Source organism: Sander lucioperca, chromosome 7 (assembly GCF_008315115.2).
Source record: "Sander lucioperca isolate FBNREF2018 chromosome 7, SLUC_FBN_1.2, whole genome shotgun sequence".
Taxonomy (NCBI): domain Eukaryota; kingdom Metazoa; phylum Chordata; class Actinopteri; order Perciformes; family Percidae; genus Sander; species Sander lucioperca.
This window is the reverse complement of record NC_050179.1, coordinates 26,607,040-26,635,031: the sequence shown is the minus strand read 5'-3', so window position 1 is coordinate 26,635,031 and position 27,992 is coordinate 26,607,040. Positions and strand designations below refer to the sequence as shown.

The following is a 27,992-nucleotide window of genomic DNA, read 5'->3' as shown; positions in this document are numbered from 1 at the left end:
CATTCAATATAAAGGCTACTTGTGGACACAGTGTGTGACACAGAAGACCTGGGAGTTCCTGCTTGTGGTTGCGGCTATGTTCTCGTCAGCTTGAGATCATTTGAAACGATTATTCAGTGCATCTTGTTTTTACAACTACTCTACTACTACTACTTTTAAAAAGGATTAGTGAATACTGTTGACAAAGAGGTCAGGTAAGGACAACTTTAAATGTTTAAATTTTCTGTATTTGTTAAATACATCTGCAAACTATTTATTCATCATTGATTGTCTAAACAAGAGGTTAGTATTTATTCTTAGTAATAATAAGTCTGAAACATTTTAGTCACTTTGAAGTCAAAGCCTACCTGTAACGATACCCAGACATGGTTCCAGTGTGTTTCATATTCAACTACATTGTAAATGCTGTTTAATTATGTAATATAATAAATTACATGGACTTAAAAACATTAGTCTAAGATGGAAGTTCCTTTGTAATTATCTAACAGACATCAGCCGCCACCATGAGTACGGACGCGGAGATGGCCACTTATGGCAAAGCTGCCATTTACCTTCGTAAGCCAGAAAGGGAGAGAATTGAGGCTCAAACTGCACCATTTGATGCCAAGAGTGCCTGCTACGTGGCCGATGTCAAGGAGCTGTACTTGAAGGGGAAAATCCTCAAGAAAGATGGTGACAAAGTCACAGTCGAAACCCTGGAAACTAAGGAGGTTGGTATCATGAAGTCAGACTCAACCGGCAATTCAATATGATTAGTTCTCATTGTGACAAATGTCCTATTCCAGGAGAGGGTAGTGAAAGAAGCTGACGTCTATCCAATGAACCCTCCCAAGTATGACAAGATTGAGGACATGGCCATGATGACCCATCTCAATGAAGCTTCTGTGCTGTATAACCTCAAAGAGCGTTATGCAGCATGGATGATCTACGTAAGACAATCTGCCTAATGAGCAAAGAGAACTATTGCAAATTGCTATACTTGTAAGAAACATAGAGTTAACTGTTAAGTCGCTATGATCACTTTCAGACCTACTCTGGGTTGTTCTGTGCCACTGTGAACCCCTACAAGTGGCTCCCAGTGTACGATGCTGAATGTGTAAGTGCCTATAGAGGCAAGAAGCGTATGGAGGCTCCACCCCACATCTTCTCTGTCTCTGACAACGCTTTTCAATTCATGCAAACTGGTAAGTTATTACCATAAAAATGTGGAATTTATCAGTATATGACATTTCTGTTGCAGTAAAGCATAGTTAATAATTTTGTTTTTGCTTTAACAGATAGGGAGAACCAGTCTGTCTTGATCACGTACGTTTGTTACATTTACTTTTGTAGACTTTCTTTAACATAGTCAAACATCTTGATCAAATTCTTAAAAGTCTATGTCTATACCTAGTGGAGAATCTGGTGCTGGAAAGACTGTGAACACCAAGCGTGTCATCCAGTACTTTGCAACAATCGCAGTTGGTGGACCAAAGAAGGACGACGGAAAGGTATGTTACTGGAGATTATTAAAATTCAGGGTTCTTCCGCTCTAGAATGTTTTTCAAGGGAGAAAAATTGTCATTTTCTGACTGTAATTCTAAACCTGGATTATAGGGGTCACTGGAGGATCAGATTATTGCAGCCAATCCCTTGCTGGAAGCCTATGGCAACGCCAAAACTATTAGGAATGACAACTCTTCTCGTTTTGTAAGTATGGAACAATTTCCGCACATTAGAGAGGTCTTGTTACAGATTGCCATTGTAGAGGGACATTACAAATCCTTTGTTCCAAACAGGGTAAATTCATCAGAATCCATTTCGGCGCAACTGGCAAACTGGCTAGTGCTGATATTGAGACATGTAAGTAATAATACTCATAGTACATACAAACGACTGGAATTGAGAATTGGCCAGGCTGTAATTTATGAACAATATTTGTAGATCTGCTGGAGAAGTCTAGAGTGACATACCAGCTTTCTGATGAAAGAGGCTACCACATCTTCTTCCAGATGATGACCGGCCACATACCTGAGCTGCTTGGTAAGAAGATTGAGAGGATGCACATTGTTTAACCTGTTTTCATATGAAACAAATGTTCTGACATTTCCACCCTTTTTTGATCTCCAGATTTGGCACTCATCACAACCAACCCCTACGACTTCCCCATGTGTAGCATGGGTCAGATCACTGTGGCCAGCATTGATGACAAAGTTGAGCTGGAAGCCACTGATGTGAGTGATCTTCACTTCAAAATATTTAAATGTACTTTTTTCCGTTTAATGCAAGTGCATTCTTCTAAAGTTAATATGTTTTGTGTCGACCTCTTTTGAACTCAGAATGCTATTGATATCCTGGGCTTCACCAATGAAGAGAAAATGGCCATCTACAAGATGACTGGTGCTGTGCTCCACCATGGTAACATGAAGTTCAAGCAGAAGCAGCGTGAGGAGCAGGCTGAGCCTGATGGCACAGAGGGTGAGTGTTTAATGTCAGCTCAGAGTGAATAGCTTGGAAACAACAGTTAGGAAGTTCTTAATCACACTGGTGTCTATTTACATCATGATGGAAATCACTGAACTATTTTCAGAGGCTGACAAGGTTGCTTACTTGCTGGGTCTGAACTCCGCTGACATGCTCAAGGCTCTGTGCTATCCCAGAGTGAAGGTCGGAAATGAGTATGTCACCAAGGGACAGACTGTACCTCAGGTAAACATGAAGTATCAATATCCTATTATTTGAACAGCTTAGTTATGTTAGTTCTACTAAAACAAAAAACAGCTATAGATTTGTTATGATGTTTAGGTACAAAAAAAATATAGAATATGTTACAATTTTAAATCATTGTAACCAGAAATAACTTACAAAGCACAAGATATGCAACTCAACTGTAGTACTGACTTACTGTGTATTTCTACTTCATTGGAAAACATTGTACTGCTATATTTATCTGACAGAGAAATTTTACTGGTGGCTGTGGCTCAGGTGGTAGAGCAGTTTATGGCCCTGCAATCCCAAGTTGAAGTGTCCGTCAGCAAGACACTGAACCCCAAATTGCTCCCGATGCTACACCATCGGGTGGTGAATATGTGTGAATGTGTGTGAATGCTTGTCTGATAAGCAGGTGTCACATTGTATGGCAGCCTCAGCCACAGTGTATGAATGTGTGTGAATGGTGCCTGTAATATGTAAAAGCGCTTTGAGTAGTCATTAAGACTAGAAAAGCGCTATATAAATACAGTCCATTTACATTGCAGATTTGGACTTTTCCTCACAAAATTATTAATCGTTCCTTTTTGACTAGGCCTAGTTCTAACCCTACCAACACCAACATTCCAAGTTAGAGAAAGGGTGACAAGTAAGGAAAGCCACTTTGTCTGGGACCCAAGTCGAGCAGTCTTCTTTTTTTTTCAGAGTGAGGAAGAGAGGCTTTACCAGGTCAGGCTCCAATATAATATTATGTTCTACCTTCTGCGTGGTGAATTTACAGCTCACAGCAACCTAATACAAAATTGGCTTTTGTTTGACATCTATTGTCAGCAAAAGAAATTGTTATGTATGATATTTTATTGAGTTTCCTCTTAGCTAAATGCTGAGTCCATTTACCTGCGTGTGACATCTTTAGCACATTCAGGTCACCACCGTTCAACTGGATAACCGGACTCACTCACACAGATTCCTGCCTTTATTAGAGAGATTAGAAGAAATACCAATAATCAATACCAATGATTTCACAAAAAGGTTGACTCACATTAAATCACATCCTTGTTTTTCTTCAGGTGATGAACTCAGTGCCAGCCCTGGCCAAGGCTATCTATGAGAGGATGTTCTTGTGGATGGTCATTCGTATTAACCAGATGTTGGACACTAAACAATCAAGACAGTTCTACATTGGTGTCCTGGATATTGCTGGTTTTGAAATCTTTGATGTAAGCTTCATTTCCGACAATTCAGAAGCTGATACTTTTCATAACAGAATCATTCTTATTGCCCTGGGAGAAATTATAATGATGAATTGTCCCCTCACAGTTCAACACCTTGGAACAGCTGTGCATCAACTTCACCAATGAGAAACTGCAACAGTTTTTCAACCACACCATGTTTGTCCTGGAGCAAGAGGAGTACAAGAAGGAGGGTATTATCTGGGAGTTCATTGACTTTGGCATGGACTTGGCTGCCTGCATTGAGCTTATTGAAAAGGTAATCACTTCATTTGGTGATAATATATAATTGTTCTTATTTGGATTTTATGTATCACCTAATGACACCTAATCAACTAATACTGTATTACTCTCCACTTTTTTCAAGCCCATGGGCATCTTCTCCATCCTTGAAGAGGAGTGCATGTTCCCCAAGGCCACAGACACATCCTTCAAGAACAAGCTGTATGACCAGCATCTTGGCAAAAACAAAGCATTTGAGAAGCCTAAGCCCCCCAAGAAAGGCAAGATTGAGGCCCACTTCTCCCTGGTGCACTACGCTGGTACCGTGGACTACAATATCTCTGGCTGGCTGGACAAGAACAAGGATCCACTGAATGACTCCGTCATCCAGCTGTACATGAAATCCCCAGTGAAACTGCTGGCTCTCTGCTTCCCTCCTGTCGTTGAGGGTATGATAGTAACGGCAGTAAACTAAAACATGTTTTTAGGTTATACTGGATATTTTCAACTAACTGTAGAATATGTTCATGAATGTCACGTCTACTTAAAATTCTCAACAGATACTACCAAGAAGGGAGGCAAGAAGAAGGGTGGTTCTATGCAGACTGTGTCTTCACAGTTTAGGGTAAGGTTTAACATTGCAAACTTATCTTATACTGTATATAGCTCGGTTTATGCTCAAACTCACAATTGATTACATGTCATGATAAGACTCCCCATTTTGGATCTACAGGAGAACTTGGGGAAGCTGATGACTAACTTGAGGAGCACCCATCCTCACTTTGTGCGCTGCCTGATTCCCAATGAGTCAAAGACTCCAGGTAGATAGAGAACACCATCTCAAGAGATTATTTAAGGAGCGGTTTTGTTTTGTTAATATGGTTTATTTAATTGTTTGCTGCTTTAGAGTCTATTTAGTCAACGAAATAATTAAAAAAAATATTTTTTACAGGTCTCATGGAGAACTTCCTGGTCATCCATCAGCTCAGGTGTAACGGTGTGCTGGAGGGTATCAGAATCTGCAGAAAAGGTTTCCCCAGCAGAATAATCTATGCTGACTTCAAGCAGAGGTATCAATCGATATTTTAAGAGAATTTTGATAGATTTTTAAAAGAAAATGCTCCCACGGACCACTAACTCTCTCATAAAAAGGTACAAGGTGCTGAATGCCAGTGTCATCCCAGAGGGCCAGTTCATTGACAACAAGAAGGCTTCAGAGAAGCTGCTTGGGTCAATTGATGTTCCACATGACGAGTACAAATTCGGACACACAAAGGTAAACACCTTGCTCTCTTATTTTACTGTAGAATAATTACCAAAGAGGTTAGGTTGTTCAGTCCAGTGTGTTTGCTTGTTTTTCTGTTAATGTATTGAATGATATCTGTTATTAAAAATTTAAAAACTACTTATGTGATTGTAGAGTTTGGTGCCAAGGAATAAGTGATTTATTTTAAGTATAGAGGCAGAGCAGCCTGCATGTGGCCATTTATAAAACACCTACGCCTTAGAAGCCTTGAAACATGTAGGGTAAGCGAAAATGCTTTAATGTTTTACAGGGTTTGAAGTATTCACTATCTGAGTTCATCCTACATTCATTTTTATTTTTTGTTTGATCAGGTGTTCTTCAAGGCCGGTTTGCTGGGTGTCCTTGAGGAGATGAGAGATGAAAAACTGTCATCTCTGGTCACCATGACTCAGGCTTTGGCCCGTGGTTATGTCATGAGAAAGGAGTTTGTGAAGATGACGGAGAGGAGGCATGTTTAAAACAGCTAATTCTGAATCATGGTATTAAAAAGCACTAACAATATTGTCCATAACAGCTATTTCTTGTCCTCAGGGAAGCCATATATTCCATCCAGTACAATATCCGCTCATTCATGAATGTCAAACACTGGCCATGGATGAAGGTGTACTACAAGATCAAGCCTCTGCTGCAGTCTGCTGAAACTGAGAAGGAGCTGGCAAATATGAAGGAGAACTATGATAAGATGAAAACTGACTTGGCTGCTGCCCTGGCCAAGAAGAAGGAACTGGAGGAGAAGATGGTGTCCCTTATGCAGGAGAAGAATGATCTGCAGCTGCAAGTAGCATCTGTAAGTACACATCGACAGACAGTTATGCTTTTCATGTTTTTCAAAGTTGATGTGCTAACTTCTATTTTCATAAAAATTAACTAGGAATCAGAGAATCTGAATGATGCTGAAGAGAGATGTGAGGGACTTATCAAGAGTAAGATTCAGATGGAGGCCAAACTCAAAGAGACAACTGAGAGACTGGAGGATGAAGAGGAAATCAATGCTGAGCTCACTGCCAAGAAGAGAAAGCTGGAGGATGAATGCTCTGAGCTCAAGAAGGATATTGATGACCTGGAGCTTACCTTGGCCAAAGTGGAAAAAGAGAAACATGCCACAGAGAACAAGGTTCGTAAATAATGATCTGTCCAGCAGATCAAGTAACATTATAATTATGATCGTTTAAAGACAAGATCTTTCTTGCACACTTAGGTGAAGAACCTGACCGAGGAGATGGCCTCTCAGGATGAGAGCATTGCTAAGCTGACCAAGGAAAAGAAAGCCCTTCAGGAGGCTCATCAGCAGACTCTTGATGACCTGCAGGCAGAGGAAGACAAAGTCAACACTCTGACCAAGGCCAAGACCAAGCTTGAGCAGCAAGTGGATGATGTAAGTTTACAAAGTCTCTTGGATTGGCAAAGCAGGATTCTTCTTGAATGTGATGGTTAAAAACTCATCTTATTTCTTAGCTTGAGGGTTCTCTGGAGCAAGAGAAGAAGCTCCGTATGGACCTTGAGAGATCCAAGAGAAAGCTTGAGGGCGATCTGAAACTGGCCCAGGAATCCATCATGGATCTTGAGAATGAGAAGCAGCAGTCTGATGAGAAGATCAAAAAGTAACAGTTTTTGAATTTGTACAGCAAGAGCTCTTTAAAAAAAAAATGTGGTCAACTGCATTAAATCTGTACTTTATCTATAATTCTCACAGGAAGGACTTTGAAATCAGTCAGCTCCTTAGCAAAGTTGAAGATGAGCAGTCACTGGGTGCTCAGCTTCAGAAGAAGATCAAGGAGCTCCAGGTAACATCTTGTTTTACAGAAACCATTCCTGCAAATGTTTCCAATTTGTGTATTAAAAGTAAGCATGTTCTGAAAGACCATAAATCTATATTCAACAGGCTCGTATTGAGGAACTGGAGGAGGAGATTGAGGCTGAGCGTGCTGCTCGTGCCAAGGTTGAGAAGCAGAGAGCTGACCTCTCCAGGGAACTTGAGGAGATCAGTGAGAGGCTGGAGGAGGCCGGTGGTGCCACTGCTTCTCAGATTGAGATGAACAAGAAGCGTGAAGCTGAGTTCCAGAAGCTCCGTCGTGATCTTGAGGAGTCCACTCTGCAGCATGAAGCCACTGCTGCTGCTCTTCGCAAGAAGCAGGCTGACAGCGTTGCTGAGCTGGGAGAGCAGATCGACAACCTCCAGCGTGTAAAGCAGAAGCTTGAGAAGGAAAAGAGTGAATACAAGATGGAGATTGATGACCTCTCCAGCAACATGGAGAATGTTGCTAAAGCAAAGGTACACAGTGCATTACATGCTATTTTATTACCCAAATTAGTATAGTAAAAAAAGGTACTTAATATTATAGATAAAATCTGATCACTGATTTCATTTCTATTTACTCATTAGGGAAATCTTGAAAAGATGTGCCGTACTCTAGAGGACCAACTCAGCGAACTGAAGACCAAGAATGATGAAAATGTCCGTCAAATCAATGACACAAGTGCACAGAGAGCACGTCTCCTGACAGAAAATGGTATCTACAAGCTATCAGTTAATGATCTGTTGTGTATGTTATTAAGAAATGTGACGAAAACTAATGTATCATGGCATCTTACACACAAGGTGAGTTCAGCCGTCAAGTTGAAGAGAAAGAAGCTCTTGTCTCCCAGCTGACCAGAGGCAAACAGGCATTCACACAGCAGATTGAGGAGCTGAAAAGACATGTTGAAGAGGAGGTTAAGGTAAGAAACATTTAAGTAAGTGTGTATTGGTATTATTCGTTTTGGATTCAGGAATTTTGTAAATTCAATCATATGTCTTAAACCAGGCTAAGAATGCTCTTGCCCATGGACTGCAATCAGCCCGCCATGACTGTGATCTGCTGAGGGAGCAGTTTGAGGAGGAGCAAGAGGCCAAGGCTGAGCTGCAGCGTGGAATGTCCAAGGCCAACAGTGAGGTGGCTCAGTGGAGAGCTAAGTATGAAACTGATGCTATCCAGCGCACTGAGGAGCTTGAGGAAGCCAAGTGAGTAACATTCAAACAATTCAATGGCCAGTGAATCATTTTTTCCATAACTCAACTTTGGAGAAAACATTTTAAAGCTTTGCCTTCATATGTTCATCTAGATCTTTAAAAAACATAGCTAGCTAGCCATTAATAACAACATAGACCGATTATAAATTGCCCATCCCCCCCTTTCTGAAATCTATAAGTTGGAAATACTCAATACCCTAAGAATATTAAGGCTTCCTTCTTACCTTTTTCAAACAGGAAAAAGCTGGCTCAGCGTCTTCAGGAGGCTGAGGAGCAGATTGAGGCAGTGAATTCCAAGTGTGCTTCTCTTGAGAAAACCAAACAGAGGCTCCAGAGTGAGGTGGAGGACCTCATGATTGATGTGGAGAGAGCCAATGGGCTGGCTGCCAACCTGGACAAGAAGCAGAGGAACTTTGACAAGGTAGCATTGTTAACTTTTTGCGGCAAAGCCATACAAACAATGAAAGATATATTGATGTGTCTTCCCATTGCTACATAACCAACTGAACAGTATAAATGGTGTTATTCAGGTGTTGGCAGAGTGGAAACAGAAGTACGAGGAGGGTCAGGCAGAGCTCGAGGGAGCACAGAAGGAGACTCGTTCTCTCAGCACTGAGCTGTTCAAGATGAAGAACTCTTATGAGGAATCTCTGGATCAGCTGGAGACCATGAAGCGTGAAAACAAGAACCTTCAACGTGAGTTCTACATTATGTAACAGTTACATTGTATTCAACACATGTGTTAGAATGAAGTGTTTATATTTTACATTCTAAGGCTTAACAATATAAAACACATGTATCTCTCTGCAGAGGAGATCTCAGATCTGACTGAACAGATTGGTGAGACTGGCAAGAGCATCCATGAGCTGGAGAAGTCCAAGAAGCAGGTGGAGACCGAAAAGACTGAGATCCAGACGGCTCTTGAAGAGGCTGAGGTACTTTTTTTCTGGGGAAAATCCCAATCATGGACACATATACTTTAAAATGTTTAAAGGCAGAAATCAACATTTTATTATTTGATATCATCAGGGAACTCTGGAACACGAAGAGTCTAAGATCCTGCGTGTCCAGCTGGAGCTCAACCAGATTAAGGGTGAGGTGGACAGGAAGCTGGCAGAGAAAGATGAGGAGATGGAGCAGATCAAGAGGAACAGCCAGAGGGTGATTGACTCCATGCAGACCAATCTGGATTCTGAGGTCAGGAGCAGAAACGATGCCCTGAGAATCAAGAAGAAGATGGAGGGAGACCTGAATGAGATGGAGATTCAGCTGAGCCACGCCAATCGCCAGGCTGCTGAGTCCCAGAAGCAGCTGAGGAATGTGCAGGCACAGCTGAAGGTATTGTTAGACACAGAGCTGTTGCACAGACTATGATCAGTGCAGGTACATTGTGGCATTCATGTGAATACTTTCCTGATATTTTTTCACTAGGATGCACAACTGCACCTTGATGATGCTGTCAGAGCCCAGGAGGAGTTCAAGGAACAAGCTGCTATGGTGGATCGCAGAAACGGTCTGATGGTAGCTGAAATCGAGGAACTTAGAGCTGCTCTGGAACAGACGGAGAGAAGTCGCAAAACTGCTGAGCAGGAGCTGGTGGACGCCAGTGAGCGTGTTGGACTTCTGCACTCTCAGGTGAACGAGCCCAATCATTTCTTCAATAATTAAAAAAACTAATGACAATTAAATAATGTGAAAATCAGGCATGTGATGACTAACGTGCCTACATCTTTTTTTTGCATTTTAGAACACAAGCCTTCTGAACTCTAAGAAGAAGCTTGAGTCTGACCTGGTCCAGGTCCAGAGTGAAGTGGATGACACTGTTCAGGAAGCAAGGAATGCAGAGGAGAAGGCCAAGAAGGCCATCACTGATGTAGGTTTATATTTAATTTGTTCTTAATTCAACTCCAATGTGTTTTTTCAAATATAAGGGGGGGAATACTGGTGAGGAGTGGCGCCTCTGTCATGCCTGAACCGCAGCCAGGGCAAGCGGGCAACAAATCCAGGTTCAGCAGCCTCTAAGGCAGAGGCGAACAGACCATAGAAGATATGGAGGAAGCTAATAACAGAAAAGCAGAGAGTGACCAAGCAAGAGTTAATCTCGGATGGGCTTTTAGTTGTTGGCAAGAGCTTTCAGCAATATCGTTAATAGTCTGCAAGACAGACGCCGAGCTGGCCATCTTGCTGTTGGACTAGTAACGTTAAGTACTATGTCTTGTGTTGTTGCTATTAACGTTACCTGATGTTGGCTGTGTTTGCAAAGTTCTGGACTCCCTATTTTTTATCATAAGTAATGTTATCATAACAAATGCATGTGTACAGCTATCCACATTTACCACAGCAGTGTACAAGTGAATTGCACTTTGAAACTGTAGGGGCGCCGAAAAAAATTATGTTACGGAATGTTGCTTTAATGCAGGATGACCACTGCTCCACCCGGCTTATACTTTGTTATGGTGCTGGAAGCATCAATAATTCCTAATTGATAGAAGAAATATTCTGCACACTGCCTACACTGCAGGCATCTAATAGTGTGGATATCTCTTTTATCAAGATAATTCTTACTAACATTTTATGCTGCCTCCTCTAGGCTGCTATGATGGCTGAAGAGCTGAAGAAGGAGCAGGATACCAGCTCCCACCTGGAGAGGATGAAGAAGAACCTGGAGGTCACTGTTAAGGACCTGCAGCACCGCCTGGATGAGGCTGAGAACCTGGCCATGAAAGGTGGCAAGAAGCAGCTCCAGAAACTTGAGTCCAGGGTAAGAAAGAAAGAAATAATTTCCAGAGCTGAACTTAGTAAAAAAAGATGTATTCTTATTGCCTTATTATTCATTGAAGGTGCGTGAATTGGAGGCAGAGGTTGAGGCTGAGCAGAGACGCGGAGGAGATGCCATTAAGGGTGTCCGAAAATATGAGAGGAGGGTGAAGGAGCTCACCTATCAGGTACAGTCACATTGATAGTTAACATACAAATCAACTTAACATACTTATTACAAAAACATTTATTTACTTTTAAATAAACTTTAACAGACTGAGGAGGACAAGAAAAACGTTGCCAGGCTGCAGGATCTAGTTGACAAGTTGCAGCTCAAAGTCAAGGCCTACAAGAGGCAGGCTGAGGAGGCGGTAAGGACAAAATATACATTTTCAACATTGAATGCTTGATACTGTGGCAGATTTATTTTACGCGCAGAATACCTTTGGTGTTATAGGAGATTCAAATGACAATCTCTATGGTCTTTCAGGAGGAGCAGGCCAACACTCATCTGTCCAAGTGCAGGAAGGTGCAGAATGAGCTGGAGGAGGCTGAGGAGCGCGCTGACATCGCGGAGTCCCAGGTCAACAAGTTGAGAGCAAAGAGCCGTGACTCTGGCAAGGTAAACGTACATTTAAAAATTGATTTAATCTCTTATTTAATTAAAAAAAAATGTATCTGACAGAAAGTTACTGTCAGTTAGATTTGTTTGAAATGAAGTTGATTAAACCCTTTTTTATTTGTTTTTAGGTCAAAGAGGCAGCTGAATAAATAAAACAGCCCGATCAGCTGTTTCAAATTATATAATATAATGTGAGATATGCTATAAAAATAAATGTTTTCCTTGTTACAGTGAAATTGCTGTCTGCTTGCTTGCTCATTGTATTATTTCCCTCAAAAGATAAGTGTCAGACTCGGAAATTGGCTATCCAGAAATCACATTTGTCTAACGAGTAATAGACGACCTAAGTTCTAATACCAAGGCTACTTATTCACACTTTGTATTACTATTGATGTATCACCTTCTCACACAGCTTTTCACAAAACATTTTTGTGACAGTTTTTGAGAAAAACAGTGACGGTCTTTATAATTCATGCATACATTTACAAGTCTTTGCATGTCAACTGATTTGTTATGAATTTTATGAAGTTTAAATCTTTACACGGCTGCTGTACTGCCACCATTAGGATGATTGACCCACAAACCCAGTTGAGGAAGTTTAGCATAGGACTGGACCTACGTGCAAAGATTCACACATGGAAATGGCCAAAATCGCATTAATTCCGAACTTTCAATTCAAAATTGCGCGTTAAAGGTATGGCTCCAATGAGCTTTTTTGTACGTCTTGACATGCTACATAATATGTGTACCAAGTTTCGTTAGTCTACGTTAAACATACTGCAGGGGCTCAATTTTATTTTTGTGCGCCTATTCCCAAACCCTTAAAATACATAAATTTTCACCAGGCTTGATGCGACCACCAATTTTGGTGAGTTTTTGAGTATGTTAAGCCCCTCAAAAAGGCAGAAAAAAAGAATTCCTTCAGTTTCAATAGGGCCTTCGCCGCTGTCGGCGCTCAGGCTCTAATTATAGCTGCTGCGCAGCTGTGAGTCGGGGCTGCACATTATGATGAGGGAGAAAAATTTAATTGAGAAATAGTTTTATCATTGAATTTTGACACCTAAGTCTCTAATCCATATAGCACAAGCCCTGAGTACGCACAAGGATGTTTGTTTTGCATCACGTGGGGCTCAAACTCACAACATAAGACATCAAGGGCAAGTCATGGTTTTGGTGAGCTAACTGACAAGTGAGGAACTGTAGATAGCTTTACACTCCATAAGTGACAAAACTGATGTTTAAAGATGCTCTATTTCCATTGACTGCAATAGCGGAAAGAAGATGATGCCTCACACAAGAGTCTAGGGGCGTGGCAAAAGTAGTCAATGAAATAGAAATGTAAAGCACTTTTATGTAAACTGTCCACATGATGGCATGAAAGGGTTTCTTGTATAATGTGTCAATTTGTGTCCACTGGTAATGTAGGCTCTCAAGTCAATGGTCATTCTGATTCATCTTCCTGAGGATACTGAGACTTTCCTGATGCTGTTTCTCCTCTGATGGTTTCAGTCCAGAAACAGCTTCAGGTCACTCAGATGACATGTACAACATTGCACATTTGGTGCTAAATTATACTATATAATAATATAATATAATATAATATATAATATAATATAATATCATATAATATCAAGATGATTACATATACATTATAGGCTAGTTCTACAGTACTACATCATCTTAAATGTGTAGTTATGGCTACAGCTATAAACAGTGATGTTGCTAGGTAGCCTACTTGTCCTGCATCTCCGACGCATTAAATCCGAAAGGACGCAGTAAACTGACTATCCATGTGTCCATTATTTAATATTACATTTATCAAGGTTGCAAGGAAATATGAATTATTGTTTTGAGACTTAAAAAATGTCAGTGTAGTAAAGCTCATTGTTGTGTATTGAGTTACGGGTTTAACCACTAGAGGTCACTGTAGACCACAAGACATCGATTGTACTGCATGTTTTGTCAGACATTGTGTGATGAAAGCTCAAAGTTCAGTTGATGCTATGGTCTCGCTCGCATCTGTTGTGCTGTGGATTACTTGCAATATAACACTCATTTACATTACATTTAATCATAACAGTTATGGTAATTGAATAAGTACTTAAACATTTAAATGTAATAAGATACAATTATACATATCCTATTCATAACTGAACAAATTAACTAAATTACATTACCCACCTCAAAATTTGGTTGCTTTTACTTGTTGAATGTTATGTGCCATCTACCTGGTACACTGTGGCATATGGGTTGCGGTCAATCACTGTAACTTCTGCACTGTTCACTGTACCCCTAGTCTCGATTTGCCAGACCATCCACACGCTGAGGAGCGGAGGAGGGTCTGGCTAGTCCACATAGCATTCCGGGATGGGAGAAAAACATGCTCTGGTTTATTGGCATTTCTTTAAGCCAATCACAATCGTCATGGGTGGCGCTAAGTTCCTCGCGGAATCGCTGCAAAATAGCCTTGAGAAGGAACTTGTTTTGGAGGAACGTGTGTACGTTCAAAAGTTGTTTAAGTCGTGCGAGAGGAACCTCAGATTGGACAGATAGTCTAGCTAGCTGTCTGGATTTACCCTGAAGAGATCTGAGGAGCAGTTAACCATAGTCCTTATGAAACCACCGGAGTTCAAAATTCCAACACAAAGAGAGCGGAAGGAAACAGACATCGGCGAAGACATGCATCCGGTGGATTTTCTTGCGGCACCGGTGCAATCCCGGAAGTGGAACGTCAAAGATATAGACTATCGTACCCTCAACCGGCACCGGCAGGTGCCCGCCCACCAAGACCCTGGGTCTGCCCGAGGTTTCTGCCTAAAAGGAAGTTTTTCACCAATGCTTGCTCTTGGGGGAATTATTGGAATTGTTGGGTCTTTGTAAATTATAGAGTGTGGTCTAGACCTACTTTATCTGTAAAGTGTCTTGAGATAACTCTTCTTATGATTTGATACTTTGAATACAATTTAATTTAATTGCATGGTCAAAAGGTAAGGCTTTAATTTTCATTTTTGGCATTCTGTGTGTGATTTAGAGTGATCATGTAACTTTATGTCTCATTTGTTTTCCCAGGTGTTAAAGCAGCTTACGGTGATTTTCATCAAACCTTTAAGTCACTGTTGCAGGCTTTTTGCACAGAGATAGGGGGGGATTGGGAGGAAGGTCTTCCATGGATGATGTTGTCAGCCCGGGAGTTTGTGCAAAAGAACACTGGATTCAGCCCAAATGACCTTGTTTTCGGTCACACAGCACATGTTACCTAGCAGTCCTTCAGGATGATTTGGAAATAGTTGATCCATTCAAAAAAACGGATTCTGAAACAGACAGAGGATCCAGTGTTATCAGGCAGCTGCTATGTCCCCGTCATTAATGCAGACATAGATTTAAACTATTAGCCTGCCTGGGATATGTTTTGATTTAGTCTTGTTATGTAGGTCAGTGGCCAGAATGTGACCAGTCTCAATTTACACAGCAAGCTTGAAATTTAACCACAGTAGTGGGAGCAGCAAGTTAGCGGACTGTGGAGTCATCACTGCCCCTTTCTCTCCTGATGCTGTGCAATGTGTGTGTGTGTGTGTGTGTGTGTGTGCATGCGTGCGTGCGTGTGTGCATGCGTGTGAGCGTGCATGCGTACACGTGTTTAATTAGAAAGCAAAGGAGAGAAACGCAACATTAAATGACAGCAAACACAATGAAGACTAAATAAAACTAAAATGGAGTTGAATATTTGGGTCCAGTCCTAATAATGTCAATTCATTGATTCACTCAACAATCCATTTGATTTAATATTTTTGGAATACTTCTGATGGCAAATATTGATATATAAGATTAATATAGATTAACTAATCACAAAGTATTCATTTTTACACGTTTAATTTTTTGAAATTGCTTGACAGTCCTATTTTTAATTTTTTAATTTTCTGGTTTTTTAAACTGTTAAATGAAGAGTTCAAGAGCCTACAATACACTTAAATAGAATTAATCAGTAAGCAAAAATCAACACCTGGCCATATCAACAGAAACCTGAAGCAACAGATATATAATTACAACAAATATCTGCCTATCTGCGATACCACATTTGGTATGCATACCACATTTAACTTTTAAGGTGTCATCAAAACATGATTCAATATAAAGGCTACTTATGGACACAGTGTGTGACACAGAAGACCTGGGAGTTCCTGCTTGTGGTTGCGGCTATGTTCTCGTCAGCTTGAGATCATTTGAAACATTTATTGAGTGCATCTTGTTTTTACTCTAACAACAAGAACAGGACCTTTTAAAAAGGATTAGTGAATACTGTTGACAAAGAGGTCAGGTAAGGACAACTTTAAATGTTTAACTTTTCTTTATTTATTAAATACATCTGCAAACTATTTCTTCATCATTGAGTGTCTAAACAAGAGGTTAGTACTTATTATTAGTAACAATAAATCTGAAAAATTTCAGTCACTTTGAAGTCAAAGCCTACCTGTAACGATACCCAGACATGATTCCAGTGTGGATATGTTTCGTATTCAGCTAAATTTTAAATGCTGTTTAATTATGTAATATAATAAATTACATGGACTTAAAAACATTAGTCTAAGATGGAAGTTCCTTTGTAATTATCTAACAGAAATCAGCCGCCACAATGAGTACGGACGCGGAAATGGCCGTTTATGGCAAAGCTGCCATTTACCTTCGTAAGCCAGAAAGGGAGAGAATTGAGGCTCAAACTGCACCATTTGATGCCAAGAGTGCCTGCTACGTGGCCGATGCCAAGGAGCTTTACTTGAAGGGGAAAATCCTCAAGAAAGATGGTGACAAAGTCACAGTCGAAACCCTGGAAACTAAGGAGGTTGGTATCATGAAGTCAGACTCAACCGGCAATTCAATATGATCAGTTCTCATTGTGACAAATGTCCTATTCCAGGAGAGGGTAGTGAAAGAAGCTGACGTCTATCCAATGAACCCTCCCAAGTATGACAAGATTGAGGACATGGCCATGATGACCCATCTCAATGAAGCCTCTGTGCTGTATAACCTCAAAGAGCGTTATGCAGCATGGATGATCTACGTAAGACAATCTGCCTAATGAGAAAAGAGAACTATTGCAAATTGCTAAACTTGTAGGAAACATAGAGGTAACTGTTGAATCTCTATGATCACTTTCAGACCTACTCCGGGTTGTTCTGTGCCACTGTGAACCCCTACAAGTGGCTCCCAGTGTACGATGCTGAATGTGTAAGTGCCTATAGAGGCAAGAAGCGTATGGAGGCTCCACCCCACATCTTCTCTGTCTCTGACAACGCTTTTCAGTTCATGCAAACTGGTAAGTTATTACCATAACAATGTAGAATTTATCAGTATATGACATTTTTGTTGCAGTAAAGCATAGTTAATCATTTTGTTTTTTGCTTTAACAGATAGGGAGAACCAGTCTGTCTTGATCACGTACGTTTGTTACATTTACATTTGTAGACTTTGTTTAACATAGTCAAATATCTTGATAAAATTCTTAAAAGTCTATGTCTATACCTAGTGGAGAATCTGGTGCTGGAAAGACTGTGAACACCAAGCGTGTCATCCAGTACTTTGCAACAATCGCAGTTGGTGGACCGAAGAAGGACGACGCAAAGGTATGTTACTGGAGATTATTAAAATTCAGGGTTCTTCAGCTATAGAATATTTTTCAAGGGAAGAAAAATTGTCATTTTCTGACTGTAATTCTAAACCTGGATTATAGGGGTCACTGGAAGATCAGATTATTGCAGCCAATCCTCTGCTGGAAGCCTATGGCAACGCCAAAACTATTAGGAATGACAACTCTTCTCGTTTTGTAAGTATGGAACAATTTCTGCACATTAGAGAGGTCTTGTTACAGATTGCCATTGTAGAAGGACATTAAAAATCCTTTGTTCCAAACAGGGTAAATTCATCAGAATCCATTTTGGCGCAACTGGCAAACTGGCTAGTGCTGACATTGAGACATGTAAGTAATAATACTCATAGTAAATACAAACGACTGGAATTGAGAATGACTGTAATTTATGAACAATATTTGTAGATCTGCTGGAGAAGTCTAGAGTGACATACCAGCTTTCTGATGAAAGAGGCTACCACATCTTCTTCCAGATGATGACCGGCCACATACCTGAGCTGCTTGGTAAGAAGATTGAGAGGATGCACATTGTTTATCCTGTTTTCATATGAAACAAATGTTCTGACATTTCCACCCTTTTTTGATCTCCAGATTTGGCACTCATCACAACCAACCCCTACGACTTCCCCATGTGTAGCATGGGTCAGATCACTGTGGCCAGCATTGATGACAAAGTTGAGCTGGAAGCCACTGATGTGAGTGATCTTCACTTCAAAATATTTAAATGTACTTTTTTCCATTTAATGCAAGTGCATTAATCTAAAGTTAATATGTTTTGTGTCAACCTCTTTTGAACTCAGAATGCCATTGATATCCTGGGCTTCACTCATGAAGAGAAATTGGCCATCTACAAGATGACTGGTGCTGTGCTCCACCATGGTAACATGAAGTTCAAGCAGAAGCAGCGTGAGGAGCAGGCTGAGCCTGATGGCACAGAGGGTGAGTGTTTAATGTCAGCTCAGAGTGAATAGCTTGGAAACAACAGTTAGGAAGTTCTTAATCACACTGGTGTCTATTTACATCATGATGGAAATCACTGAACTATTTTCAGAGGCTGACAAGGTTGCTTACTTGCTGGGTCTGAACTCCGCTGACATGCTCAAGGCTCTGTGCTATCCCAGAGTGAAGGTCGGAAATGAGTATGTCACCAAGGGACAGACTGTACCTCAGGTAAACATGAAGTATCAATATCCTATTATTTAAACAGATTATTTATATTAGTTCTACTAAAACAAAAAACAGCTATAGATATGTTTAGGTATGAAAAATATAGAATATGTTACAATTTTAAATCATTGTAACCAGAAAACTTACAAAGCACTTAAAAAATGTGCAACTCAACTGTAGTACTGACTTACTGTGTATTTCTACTTCATTGGAAAACAATGTAGTGCTATATTTTCATGACAGAGAAATTTTACTGGTAACATTGCGGCGGCTGTTGCTCAGGTGGTAGAGCATTCGCCTACCAATCGGAAGGTATGTGGTTTGATCCCTGGCACTGCAGTCCCATGTTGAAGTGTCCTTCGGCAAGACACTGAACCCCAAATTGCTCCCGATGCTACGCTATCGGTGTGTGAATGTTTGTTTGATAAGCAGGTGTCACCTTGTATGGCAGCCTCAGCCATAGTGTATGAATGTGTGAATGGTGCCTGTAATATGTAAAAGCGCTTTGAGTAGTCATTAAGACTAGAAAAGCTCTATATAAATACAGTCCATTTACATTGCAGATTTTGATTTTTCCTCACGAAATGATTAATCGTTACCTTTTGACTAGGCCTAGTTCTAACCCTACCAACACCAACATTCCAAGTTAGAGAAAGGTTGACAAGTAAGGAAAATCACTTTGTCTGGGACCCGAGTCGAGCAGTCTTCTTTTTTTTTCAGAGTAAGGGAGAGAGGCTTTACCAGGTCAGGCTCCAACATAATATTATGTTCTACCTTCTGCGTGGTGAATTTACAGCTCACAGCAACCTAATACAATATGGGCTTTTGTTTGACATCTATTATCGGCAAAATAAATTGTTATGTACGATATTTTATTGAGTTTGCTGAGTCCATTTACCTGCGTCTTTCGCACATTCAGGTCACCACCGTTCAACCGGATATCCGGACTCACTCACACAGATTCCTGCCTTTATTAGAGAGATTAGAAGAAATACCAATAATCAATACCAATGATTTCACAAAAAGGTTGACTCACATTAAATCACATCCTTGTTTTTCTTCAGGTGATGAACTCAGTGCCAGCCCTGGCCAAGGCTATCTATGAGAGGATGTTCTTGTGGATGGTTGTTCGTATTAACCAGATGTTGGACACTAAACAATCAAGACAGTTCTACATTGGTGTCCTGGATATTGCTGGTTTTGAAATCTTTGACGTAAGGTTCATTTCCAACAATTCAGAAGCTGATACTTTTCATAACAGAATCATTCTTATTGCCCTGGGAGAAATTATAATGATGAATTGTCCCCTCACAGTTCAACACCTTGGAACAGCTGTGCATCAACTTTACCAATGAGAAACTGCAACAGTTCTTCAACCACACCATGTTTGTCCTGGAGCAAGAGGAGTACAAGAAGGAGGGTATTATCTGGGAGTTCATTGACTTTGGCATGGACTTGGCTGCCTGCATTGAGCTCATTGAAAAGGTAATCACTTCATTTGGTGATAATATATAATTGTTCTTATTTGGATTTTATGTATCACCTAATGACACCTAATCAACTAATACTGTATTTCTCTCCACTTTTTTCAAGCCCATGGGCATCTTCTCCATCCTTGAAGAGGAGTGCATGTTCCCCAAGGCCACAGACACATCCTTCAAGAACAAGCTGTATGACCAGCATCTTGGCAAAAACAAAGCATTTGAGAAGCCTAAGCCCCCCAAGAAAGGCAAGATTGAGGCCCACTTCTCCCTGGTGCACTACGCTGGTACCGTGGACTACAATATCTCTGGCTGGCTGGACAAGAACAAGGATCCACTGAATGACTCCGTCATCCAGCTGTACATGAAATCCCCAGTGAAACTGCTGGCTCTCTGCTTCCCTCCTGTCGTTGAGGGTATGATAGTAACTGCAGTAAACTAAAACATGTTTTTAGGTTATACTGTATATTTTCACCTAACTGTAGAATATGTTCATGAATGTCACGTCTACTTAAAATTCTCAACAGATACTACCAAGAAGGGAGGCAAGAAGAAGGGTGGTTCTATGCAGACTGTGTCTTCACAGTTTAGGGTAAGGTTTAACATTGCAAACTTATCTTATACTGTATATAGCTCGGTTTATGCTCAAACTCACAATTGATTACATGTCATGATAATACTCCCCATTTTGGATCTACAGGAGAATTTGGGGAAGCTGATGACTAACTTGAGGAGCACCCATCCTCACTTTGTGCGCTGCCTTATTCCCAATGAGTCAAAGACTCCAGGTAGATAGAGAACACCATCTCAAGAGATTATTTAAGGAGTGGTTTTGTTTTGTTAATATGGTTTATTTAATTGTGTGCTGCTTTAACTAAGAGTCTATTTAGTCAAAGAAGTAATTTAAAAAATTTATATTTTTACAGGTCTCATGGAGAACTTCCTGGTCATCCACCAGCTCAGGTGTAACGGTGTGCTGGAGGGTATCAGAATCTGCAGAAAAGGTTTCCCCAGCAGAATAATCTATGCTGACTTCAAGCAGAGGTATCAATCGATATTTTAAGATTAATAGATTATTAAAATAAAATGTTCCCACGGACCATTAACTCTCTCATAAAAAGGTACAAGGTGCTGAATGCCAGTGTCATCCCAGAGGGCCAGTTCATTGACAACAAGAAGGCTTCAGAGAAGCTGCTTGGGTCAATTGATATTCCACATGACGAGTACAAATTCGGACACACAAAGGTAAAGACCTTGCTTTCTTTATTTTACTGTAGAATAATGACCAAAGAGGTTAGGTTGTTCAGTCCAGTGTGTTTGATTGTTTTTTTCTGTTAATTTTATATATATTAAATGATATCTGTTAATAATAAAGAAGAACATCTAAAAACTACTTACGTGATTGTAGAGTTTGGTGCCAAGGAATAAGTGATTTATTTTAAGTATAGAGGCAGAGCAGCCTGCATGTGGCCATTTATAAAACACCTTTGCCTTAGAAGCCTTGAAACATGTAGGGTAAGCGAAAATGCTTTAATGTTTTACAGGGTTTGATCTGAGTTCATCCTACATTCATTTTTATTTTGTTTTGATCAGGTGTTCTTCAAGGCCGGTCTGCTGGGTGTCCTTGAGGAGATGAGAGATGAAAAACTGTCATCTCTGGTCACCATGACTCAGGCTTTGGCCCGTGGTTATGTCATGAGAAAGGAGTTTGTGAAGATGACGGAGAGGAGGCATGTTTAAAACAGCTAATTCTGAATCATGGTATTAAAAAGCACTAACAATATTGTCCATAACAGCTATTTCTTGTCCTCAGGGAAGCCATATATTCCATCCAGTACAATATCCGCTCATTCATGAATGTCAAACACTGGCCATGGATGAAGGTGTACTACAAGATCAAGCCTCTGCTGAAGAGTGCTGAAACTGAAAAGGAGCTGGCAAATATGAAGGAGAACTATGATAAGATGAAAACTGACTTGGCTGCTGCCCTGGCCAAGAAGAAGGAACTGGAGGAGAAGATGGTGTCCCTTATGCAGGAGAAGAATGATCTGCAGCTGCAAGTAGCATCTGTAAGTTCACATCGACAAACAGTTGTGCTTTTCATGTTTTTCAAAGTTGATGTGCTAACTTCTATTTTCATAAAAAATAACTAGGAATCAGAGAATCTGAATGATGCTGAAGAGAGATGTGAGGGACTTATCAAGAGTAAGATTCAGATGGAGGCCAAACTCAAAGAGACAACTGAGAGACTGGAGGATGAAGAGGAAATCAATGCTGAGCTCACTGCCAAGAAGAGAAAGCTGGAGGATGAATGCTCTGAGCTCAAGAAGGATATTGATGACCTGGAGCTTACCTTGGCCAAAGTGGAAAAAGAGAAACATGCCACAGAGAACAAGGTTCGTCAATAATAATCTGTCCATTATATAAAGTAACATTATAATGATGACCGTTTAAAGACAATATTTTTCTTGCACACTTAGGTGAAGAACCTGACCGAGGAGATGGCCTCTCAGGATGAGAGCATTGCTAAGCTGACCAAGGAAAAGAAAGCCCTTCAGGAGGCTCATCAGCAGACTCTTGATGACCTGCAGGCAGAGGAAGACAAAGTCAACACTCTGACCAAGGCCAAGACCAAGCTTGAGCAGCAAGTGGATGATGTAAGTTTACAAAGTCTCTTGGATTGGCAAAGCAGGATTCTTCTTGAATGTGATGATTAAAAACTCATGTTATTTCTTAGCTTGAGGGTTCTCTGGAGCAAGAGAAGAAGCTCCGTATGGACCTTGAGAGATCCAAGAGAAAGCTTGAGGGTGATCTGAAACTGACCCAGGAATCCATCATGGACCTTGAGAATGAGAAGCAGCAGTCTGATGAGAAGATCAAAAAGTAACAGTTTTTGAATTTGTACAAAAAGAGGTCTTTATAAAAAACAATTGTGGTCAACTGCATTAACTCTGTACTTTATCTGTAATTCTCACAGGAAGGACTTTGAAATCAGTCAGCTCCTTAGCAAAGTTGAAGATGAGCAGTCACTGGGTGCTCAGCTTCAGAAGAAGATCAAGGAGCTCCAGGTCACATATGGTTTTACAGAAACCATTCCTGCAAATGTTTCCAATTTGTGTATTAAAAGTAAGCGTGTACTGAAAGACCATGAATCTATATTAAACAGGCTCGTATTGAGGAACTGGAGGAGGAGATTGAGGCTGAGCGTGCTGCTCGTGCCAAGGTTGAGAAGCAGAGAGCTGACCTCTCCAGGGAACTTGAGGAGATCAGTGAGAGGCTGGAGGAGGCCGGTGGTGCCACTGCTTCTCAGATTGAGATGAACAAGAAGCGTGAAGCCGAGTTCCAGAAGCTCCGTCGTGATCTTGAGGAGTCCACTCTGCAGCATGAAGCCACTGCTGCTGCTCTTCGCAAGAAGCAGGCTGACAGCGTTGCTGAGCTGGGAGAGCAGATCGACAACCTCCAGCGTGTAAAGCAGAAGCTTGAGAAGGAAAAGAGTGAATACAAGATGGAGATTGATGACCTCTCCAGCAACATGGAGAATGTTGCTAAAGCAAAGGTACACAGTGCATTACATGTTATTTTATTAACCAAATTAGTATAGTAAAAAAAGTACTTAATATTATAGATAACTGATCTCATCTATATTTACTCATTAGGGAAATCTTGAAAAAATGTGCCGTACTCTTGAGGACCAACTCAGTGAACTGAAGACCAAGAATGATGAAAATGTCCGTCAAATCAATGACACAAGTGCACAGAGAGCACGTCTCCTGACAGAAAATGGTATCTACAAGCTATCAGTTAATGATCTGTTGTGTATGTTATTAAGAAACGTGTCACAAACTAATATATCATGACATCTTTCACACAAGGTGAGTTCAGCCGTCAAGTTGAAGAGAAAGAAGCTCTTGTCTCCCAGCTGACCAGAGGCAAACAGGCATTCACACAGCAGATTGAGGAGCTCAAAAGACATGTTGAAGAGGAGGTTAAGGTAAGAAACAATTAAGTAAGTGTGTATTGGTATTATTCGTTTTGGATTCAGGAATTTTGTAAACTCAATCATATTTCTTACACCAGGCCAAGAATGCTCTTGCCCATGGACTGCAATCAGCCCGCCATGACTGTGATCTGCTGAGGGAGCAGTTTGAGGAGGAGCAAGAGGCCAAGGCTGAGCTGCAGCGTGGAATGTCCAAGGCCAACAGTGAGGTGGCTCAGTGGAGAGCTAAGTATGAAACTGATGCTATCCAGCGCACTGAGGAGCTTGAAGAATCCAAGTGAGTAACATTCAAACAATTCAATGGCCAGTGTATCATTTTAGCATAACTCAACTTTGGAGCAAACATTTTACAGCTTTGCCTTCATATGTTCAACTAGATCTTTAAAAAGCATAACTAGCCATTAATAACAACATAGACCGATTATAAATTGCCCATCCCCCCCTTTCTGAAATCTATAAGTTGGAAATACTCAGTACCCTAAGAATATTACGGCTTCCTTCTTACCTTTTTCAAACAGGAAAAAGCTGGCTCAGCGTCTTCAGGAGGCTGAGGAGCAGATTGAGGCAGTGAATTCCAAGTGTGCTTCTCTTGAGAAAACCAAACAGAGGCTCCAGAGTGAGGTGGAGGACCTCATGATTGATGTGGAGAGAGCCAATGGGCTGGCTGCCAACCTGGACAAGAAGCAGAGGAACTTTGACAAGGTAGCATTGTTAACTTTTTTGCGGCCAAGCCATACAAACAATGAAAGATATATTGATTTGTCTTCCCATTATACATAACCAACTGAACAGTATAAATGGTGTTATTCAGGTGTTGGCAGAGTGGAAACAGAAGTACGAGGAGGGTCAGGCAGAGCTCGAGGGAGCACAGAAGGAGACTCGTTCTCTCAGCACTGAGCTGTTCAAGATGAAGAACTCTTATGAGGAATCTCTGGATCAGCTGGAGACCATGAAGCGTGAAAACAAGAACCTGCAACGTGAGTTCTACATTATGTAACAGTTACATTGTATTCAACACATGTTAGAATGAAGTGTTTATATTTTACATTCTAAGGCTTAACAATATAAAACACATGTATCTCTCTGCAGAGGAGATCTCAGATCTGACTGAACAGATTGGTGAGACTGGCAAGAGCATCCATGAGCTGGAGAAGTCCAAGAAGCAGGTGGAGACTGAGAAGGCTGAGATCCAGACAGCTCTTGAAGAGGCTGAGGTACGTTTTTTTTCTGGGGACATCTTCTGAGAAAAATATACTTTAAAATGTTTAAAGGCAGAAATTAACATTTTATGATTTGATATCATCAGGGAACTCTAGAACACGAGGAGTCAAAGATCCTGCGTGTCCAGCTGGAGCTCAACCAGATTAAGGGTGAGGTGGACAGGAAGCTGGCAGAGAAAGATGAGGAGATGGAGCAGATCAAGAGGAACAGCCAGAGGGTGATTGACTCCATGCAGAGCAACCTGGATTCTGAGGTCAGGAGCAGAAACGATGCCCTGAGAATCAAGAAGAAGATGGAGGGAGACCTGAATGAGATGGAGATTCAGCTGAGCCACGCCAATCGCCAGGCTGCTGAGTCCCAGAAGCAGCTGAGGAATGTGCAGGCACAGCTGAAGGTATTGTTAGACACAGAGCTGTTGCACAGACTATGATCAGTGCAGGTACATTGTGGCATTCATGTGAATACTTTCCTGATATTTTTTCACTAGGATGCACAACTGCACCTTGATGATGCTGTCAGAGCCCAGGAGGAGTTCAAGGAACAAGCTGCTATGGTGGATCGCAGAAACGGTCTGATGGTAGCTGAAATCGAGGAACTTAGAGCTGCTCTGGAACAGACGGAGAGAAGTCGCAAAACTGCTGAGCAGGAGCTGGTGGACGCCAGTGAGCGTGTTGGACTTCTGCACTCTCAGGTGAACGAGCCCAATCATTTCTTCAATAATTCAAAAAAACTAATGACATTTTAAATAACATGAAAACCAGGCATGTGATGACTAAAGTGCCTACATCTTTTTTTGCATTTTAGAACACAAGCCTTCTGAACTCCAAGAAGAAGCTTGAGTCTGACCTGGTCCAGGTCCAGAGTGAAGTGGATGACACTGTTCAGGAAGCAAGGAATGCAGAGGAGAAGGCCAAGAAGGCCATCACTGATGTAGGTTTACATTTCATTTGTTCTTAATTCAACTCCAATGTGTTTTTTTGAGATATAAGGGGGGGAATGCTGGCGGGGAGAGGCGCCGGTGTCATGTCTGAACCACAGCCAGGGCGAGCAGGCAACGAATACAGGTTCAGCAGCCTCTACGGCAGAGGCAACGAGACAATTGAAGATATGGAGGAAGCTAATAACAGAAAAGCAGAGAGTGACCAAGCAAGAGATAATCTTGTATGGGCTTCCAGAAATTTCAGGAATAACATTCATAGTCTGCAAGACAGACACCGAGCTGGCCATCTTGCTGTTGGACTAGTAAAGTTAAGTACTATGTCTTGTGTTGTTGCATTTAACGTTACTTGATGTTTTGCTGTGTTTGCAAAGTTCTGGACTCTCTAGTTTTTGATCATAAGTAATGTTATCATAACAAATGCATGTGTAAAGCTATCCATATTTACGACAGCAGTGTACAAGTGAATTGCACTTTGAAACTGTCGGGGCGCCAAAAAAATGATGTTACCGAATGTTGCTTTAATGCAGGATGACCACTGCTCCACCCGGCTTATTCTTTGTTATGATGCTGGAAGCATCAATAATTCCAAATTGATAGAAGAAATATTCTGCCGCTGCCTCCACTGTGTAGTGTGGATATCTCTTTTATCAAGATAATTCTTAGTAACATTTTATGCTGCCTCCTCTAGGCTGCTATGATGGCTGAAGAGCTGAAGAAGGAGCAGGATACCAGCTCCCACCTGGAGAGGATGAAGAAGAACCTGGAGGTCTCTGTTAAGGACCTGCAGCACCGCCTGGATGAGGCTGAGAACCTGGCCATGAAGGGTGGCAAGAAGCAGCTCCAGAAACTTGAGTCCAGGGTAAGAAAGAAAGAAAGAATTTGCAGAGCTGAACTTATTAAAAAAAGATGTATTCTTATTGCCTTATTGTTCATTGAAGGTGCGTGAACTGGAGGCAGAGGTTGAGGCTGAGCAGAGACGCGGAGGAGATGCAATTAAGGGTGTCCGAAAATATGAGAGGAGGGTGAAGGAGCTCACCTATCAGGTACAGTCACATTGATAATTGTCATACAAATCAACTTAACACATTCATTACAAAAACATTTATTTACTTTAAATACACTTTAACAGACTGAGGAGGACAAGAAAAACGTTGCCAGGCTGCAGGATCTAGTTGACAAGTTGCAGCTCAAAGTCAAGGCCTACAAGAGGCAGGCTGAGGAGGCGGTAAGGACAAAATATAGATTTTAAACACTGAAAGCTTGATACTGTGGCAGATTTATTTCAATTGAAGATTACCTTTGGTCTTTTATGAGATTCAAAAATGTCAATCTCTATGGCTTTTCAGGAGGAGCAGGCCAACACTCATCTGTCCAAGTGCAGGAAGGTGCAGAATGAGCTGGAGGAGGCTGAGGAGCGCGCTGACATCGCAGAGTCTCAGGTCAACAAGATGAGAGCAAAGAGCCGTGACTCTGGCAAGGTAAACATACAATTCAAATTTTAACTTTAATTTCATTTAAAAAAATGTATCTGACAGAAAGTTAACTGTCAGTTAGATCTGTTTGAAATTAAGTTGATCAAACCCTTTTTTATTTGTGTTTTTAGGGTAAAGAGGCAGCTGAATAAAGAAAACTGCCTAATCAGCTGTGTCTAATCATATAATATGTTGTAAGATATGCTGTAAAAATAAATGTTTTCCTTGTCACAGTT

At 41.0% G+C, this 27,992-nt stretch overlaps 2 protein-coding genes and 1 long non-coding RNA gene across 4 annotated transcripts; 2 read left to right on the top strand and 1 right to left on the bottom strand.

Moving 5' to 3' along the window:
- Nucleotides 1-24: 24 nt before the first annotated feature.
- Nucleotides 25-16,241, bottom strand: LOC118495467. The gene is made up of 4 exons (XR_004897905.1): nucleotides 16,209-16,241; nucleotides 16,097-16,176; nucleotides 5,644-5,645; nucleotides 25-143 (listed from the first exon to the last, which is right to left on the bottom strand). It is a non-coding gene; the product is annotated as an uncharacterized LOC118495467 (long non-coding RNA).
- Nucleotides 504-27,992, top strand: LOC118492960 (myosin heavy chain, fast skeletal muscle-like). 2 transcript variants are annotated; one of them, XM_036003375.1, is made up of 39 exons: nucleotides 504-710; nucleotides 786-929; nucleotides 1,028-1,184; nucleotides 1,278-1,305; nucleotides 1,394-1,490; nucleotides 1,597-1,689; nucleotides 1,779-1,842; nucleotides 1,924-2,022; nucleotides 2,110-2,213; nucleotides 2,319-2,457; nucleotides 2,570-2,688; nucleotides 3,759-3,908; nucleotides 4,009-4,179; nucleotides 4,288-4,591; nucleotides 4,703-4,767; nucleotides 4,876-4,963; nucleotides 5,095-5,212; nucleotides 5,295-5,418; nucleotides 5,760-5,896; nucleotides 5,980-6,235; nucleotides 6,320-6,562; nucleotides 6,647-6,823; nucleotides 6,904-7,049; nucleotides 7,142-7,232; nucleotides 7,331-7,720; nucleotides 7,832-7,958; nucleotides 8,048-8,166; nucleotides 8,253-8,449; nucleotides 8,696-8,879; nucleotides 8,989-9,154; nucleotides 9,269-9,393; nucleotides 9,488-9,796; nucleotides 9,890-10,093; nucleotides 10,206-10,331; nucleotides 11,049-11,219; nucleotides 11,299-11,403; nucleotides 11,491-11,586; nucleotides 11,706-11,837; nucleotides 27,888-27,992. In XM_036003375.1, the coding sequence occupies exons 1-39, from the start codon at nucleotides 504-506 to the stop codon at nucleotides 27,906-27,908; spliced, it is 5,793 nt and encodes a 1,930-aa protein (XP_035859268.1). In that variant the 3' UTR covers nucleotides 27,909-27,992. The 2 variants fall into 2 exon arrangements, with proteins under 2 accessions (XP_035859268.1, XP_035859269.1); XM_036003376.1 differs by lacking the exon at nucleotides 27,888-27,992 and adding an exon at nucleotides 11,966-11,986.
- On the top strand, nucleotides 16,468-27,992 carry LOC116046486 (myosin heavy chain, fast skeletal muscle-like). Its single transcript, XM_036003374.1, has 39 exons — nucleotides 16,468-16,674; nucleotides 16,750-16,893; nucleotides 16,992-17,148; nucleotides 17,243-17,270; nucleotides 17,359-17,455; nucleotides 17,563-17,655; nucleotides 17,745-17,808; nucleotides 17,884-17,982; nucleotides 18,070-18,173; nucleotides 18,279-18,417; nucleotides 18,530-18,648; nucleotides 19,710-19,859; nucleotides 19,960-20,130; nucleotides 20,239-20,542; nucleotides 20,654-20,718; nucleotides 20,827-20,914; nucleotides 21,053-21,170; nucleotides 21,248-21,371; nucleotides 21,720-21,856; nucleotides 21,940-22,195; nucleotides 22,280-22,522; nucleotides 22,607-22,783; nucleotides 22,864-23,009; nucleotides 23,104-23,194; nucleotides 23,293-23,682; nucleotides 23,783-23,909; nucleotides 23,999-24,117; nucleotides 24,204-24,400; nucleotides 24,642-24,825; nucleotides 24,935-25,100; nucleotides 25,213-25,337; nucleotides 25,430-25,738; nucleotides 25,832-26,035; nucleotides 26,149-26,274; nucleotides 26,973-27,143; nucleotides 27,223-27,327; nucleotides 27,414-27,509; nucleotides 27,631-27,762; nucleotides 27,888-27,992. The coding sequence occupies exons 1-39, from the start codon at nucleotides 16,468-16,470 to the stop codon at nucleotides 27,906-27,908; spliced, it is 5,793 nt and encodes a 1,930-aa protein (XP_035859267.1). The 3' UTR covers nucleotides 27,909-27,992.

What these genes read in the sequence shown, in the direction of transcription:
- LOC118492960 (XM_036003375.1), top strand. Translation starts at nt 504, where the DNA reads ATGAGTACGGACGCGGAGATGGCCACTTATGGCAAAGCTGCCATTTAC. An exon ending in CAATGAGTCAAAGACTCCAG is followed by an intron (nt 4,964 to 5,094) that starts GTAGATAGAGAA and finishes TATTTTTTACAG; the next exon opens with GTCTCATGGAGAACTTCCTG. An exon ending in TGAAGGAGCTCACCTATCAG is followed by an intron (nt 11,404 to 11,490) that starts GTACAGTCACAT and finishes AAACTTTAACAG; the next exon opens with ACTGAGGAGGACAAGAAAAA.
- LOC116046486 (XM_036003374.1), top strand. Translation starts at nt 16,468, where the DNA reads ATGAGTACGGACGCGGAAATGGCCGTTTATGGCAAAGCTGCCATTTAC. An exon ending in CTGGTTTTGAAATCTTTGAC is followed by an intron (nt 19,860 to 19,959) that starts GTAAGGTTCATT and finishes GTCCCCTCACAG; the next exon opens with TTCAACACCTTGGAACAGCT. An exon ending in GCATTGAGCTCATTGAAAAG is followed by an intron (nt 20,131 to 20,238) that starts GTAATCACTTCA and finishes ACTTTTTTCAAG; the next exon opens with CCCATGGGCATCTTCTCCAT.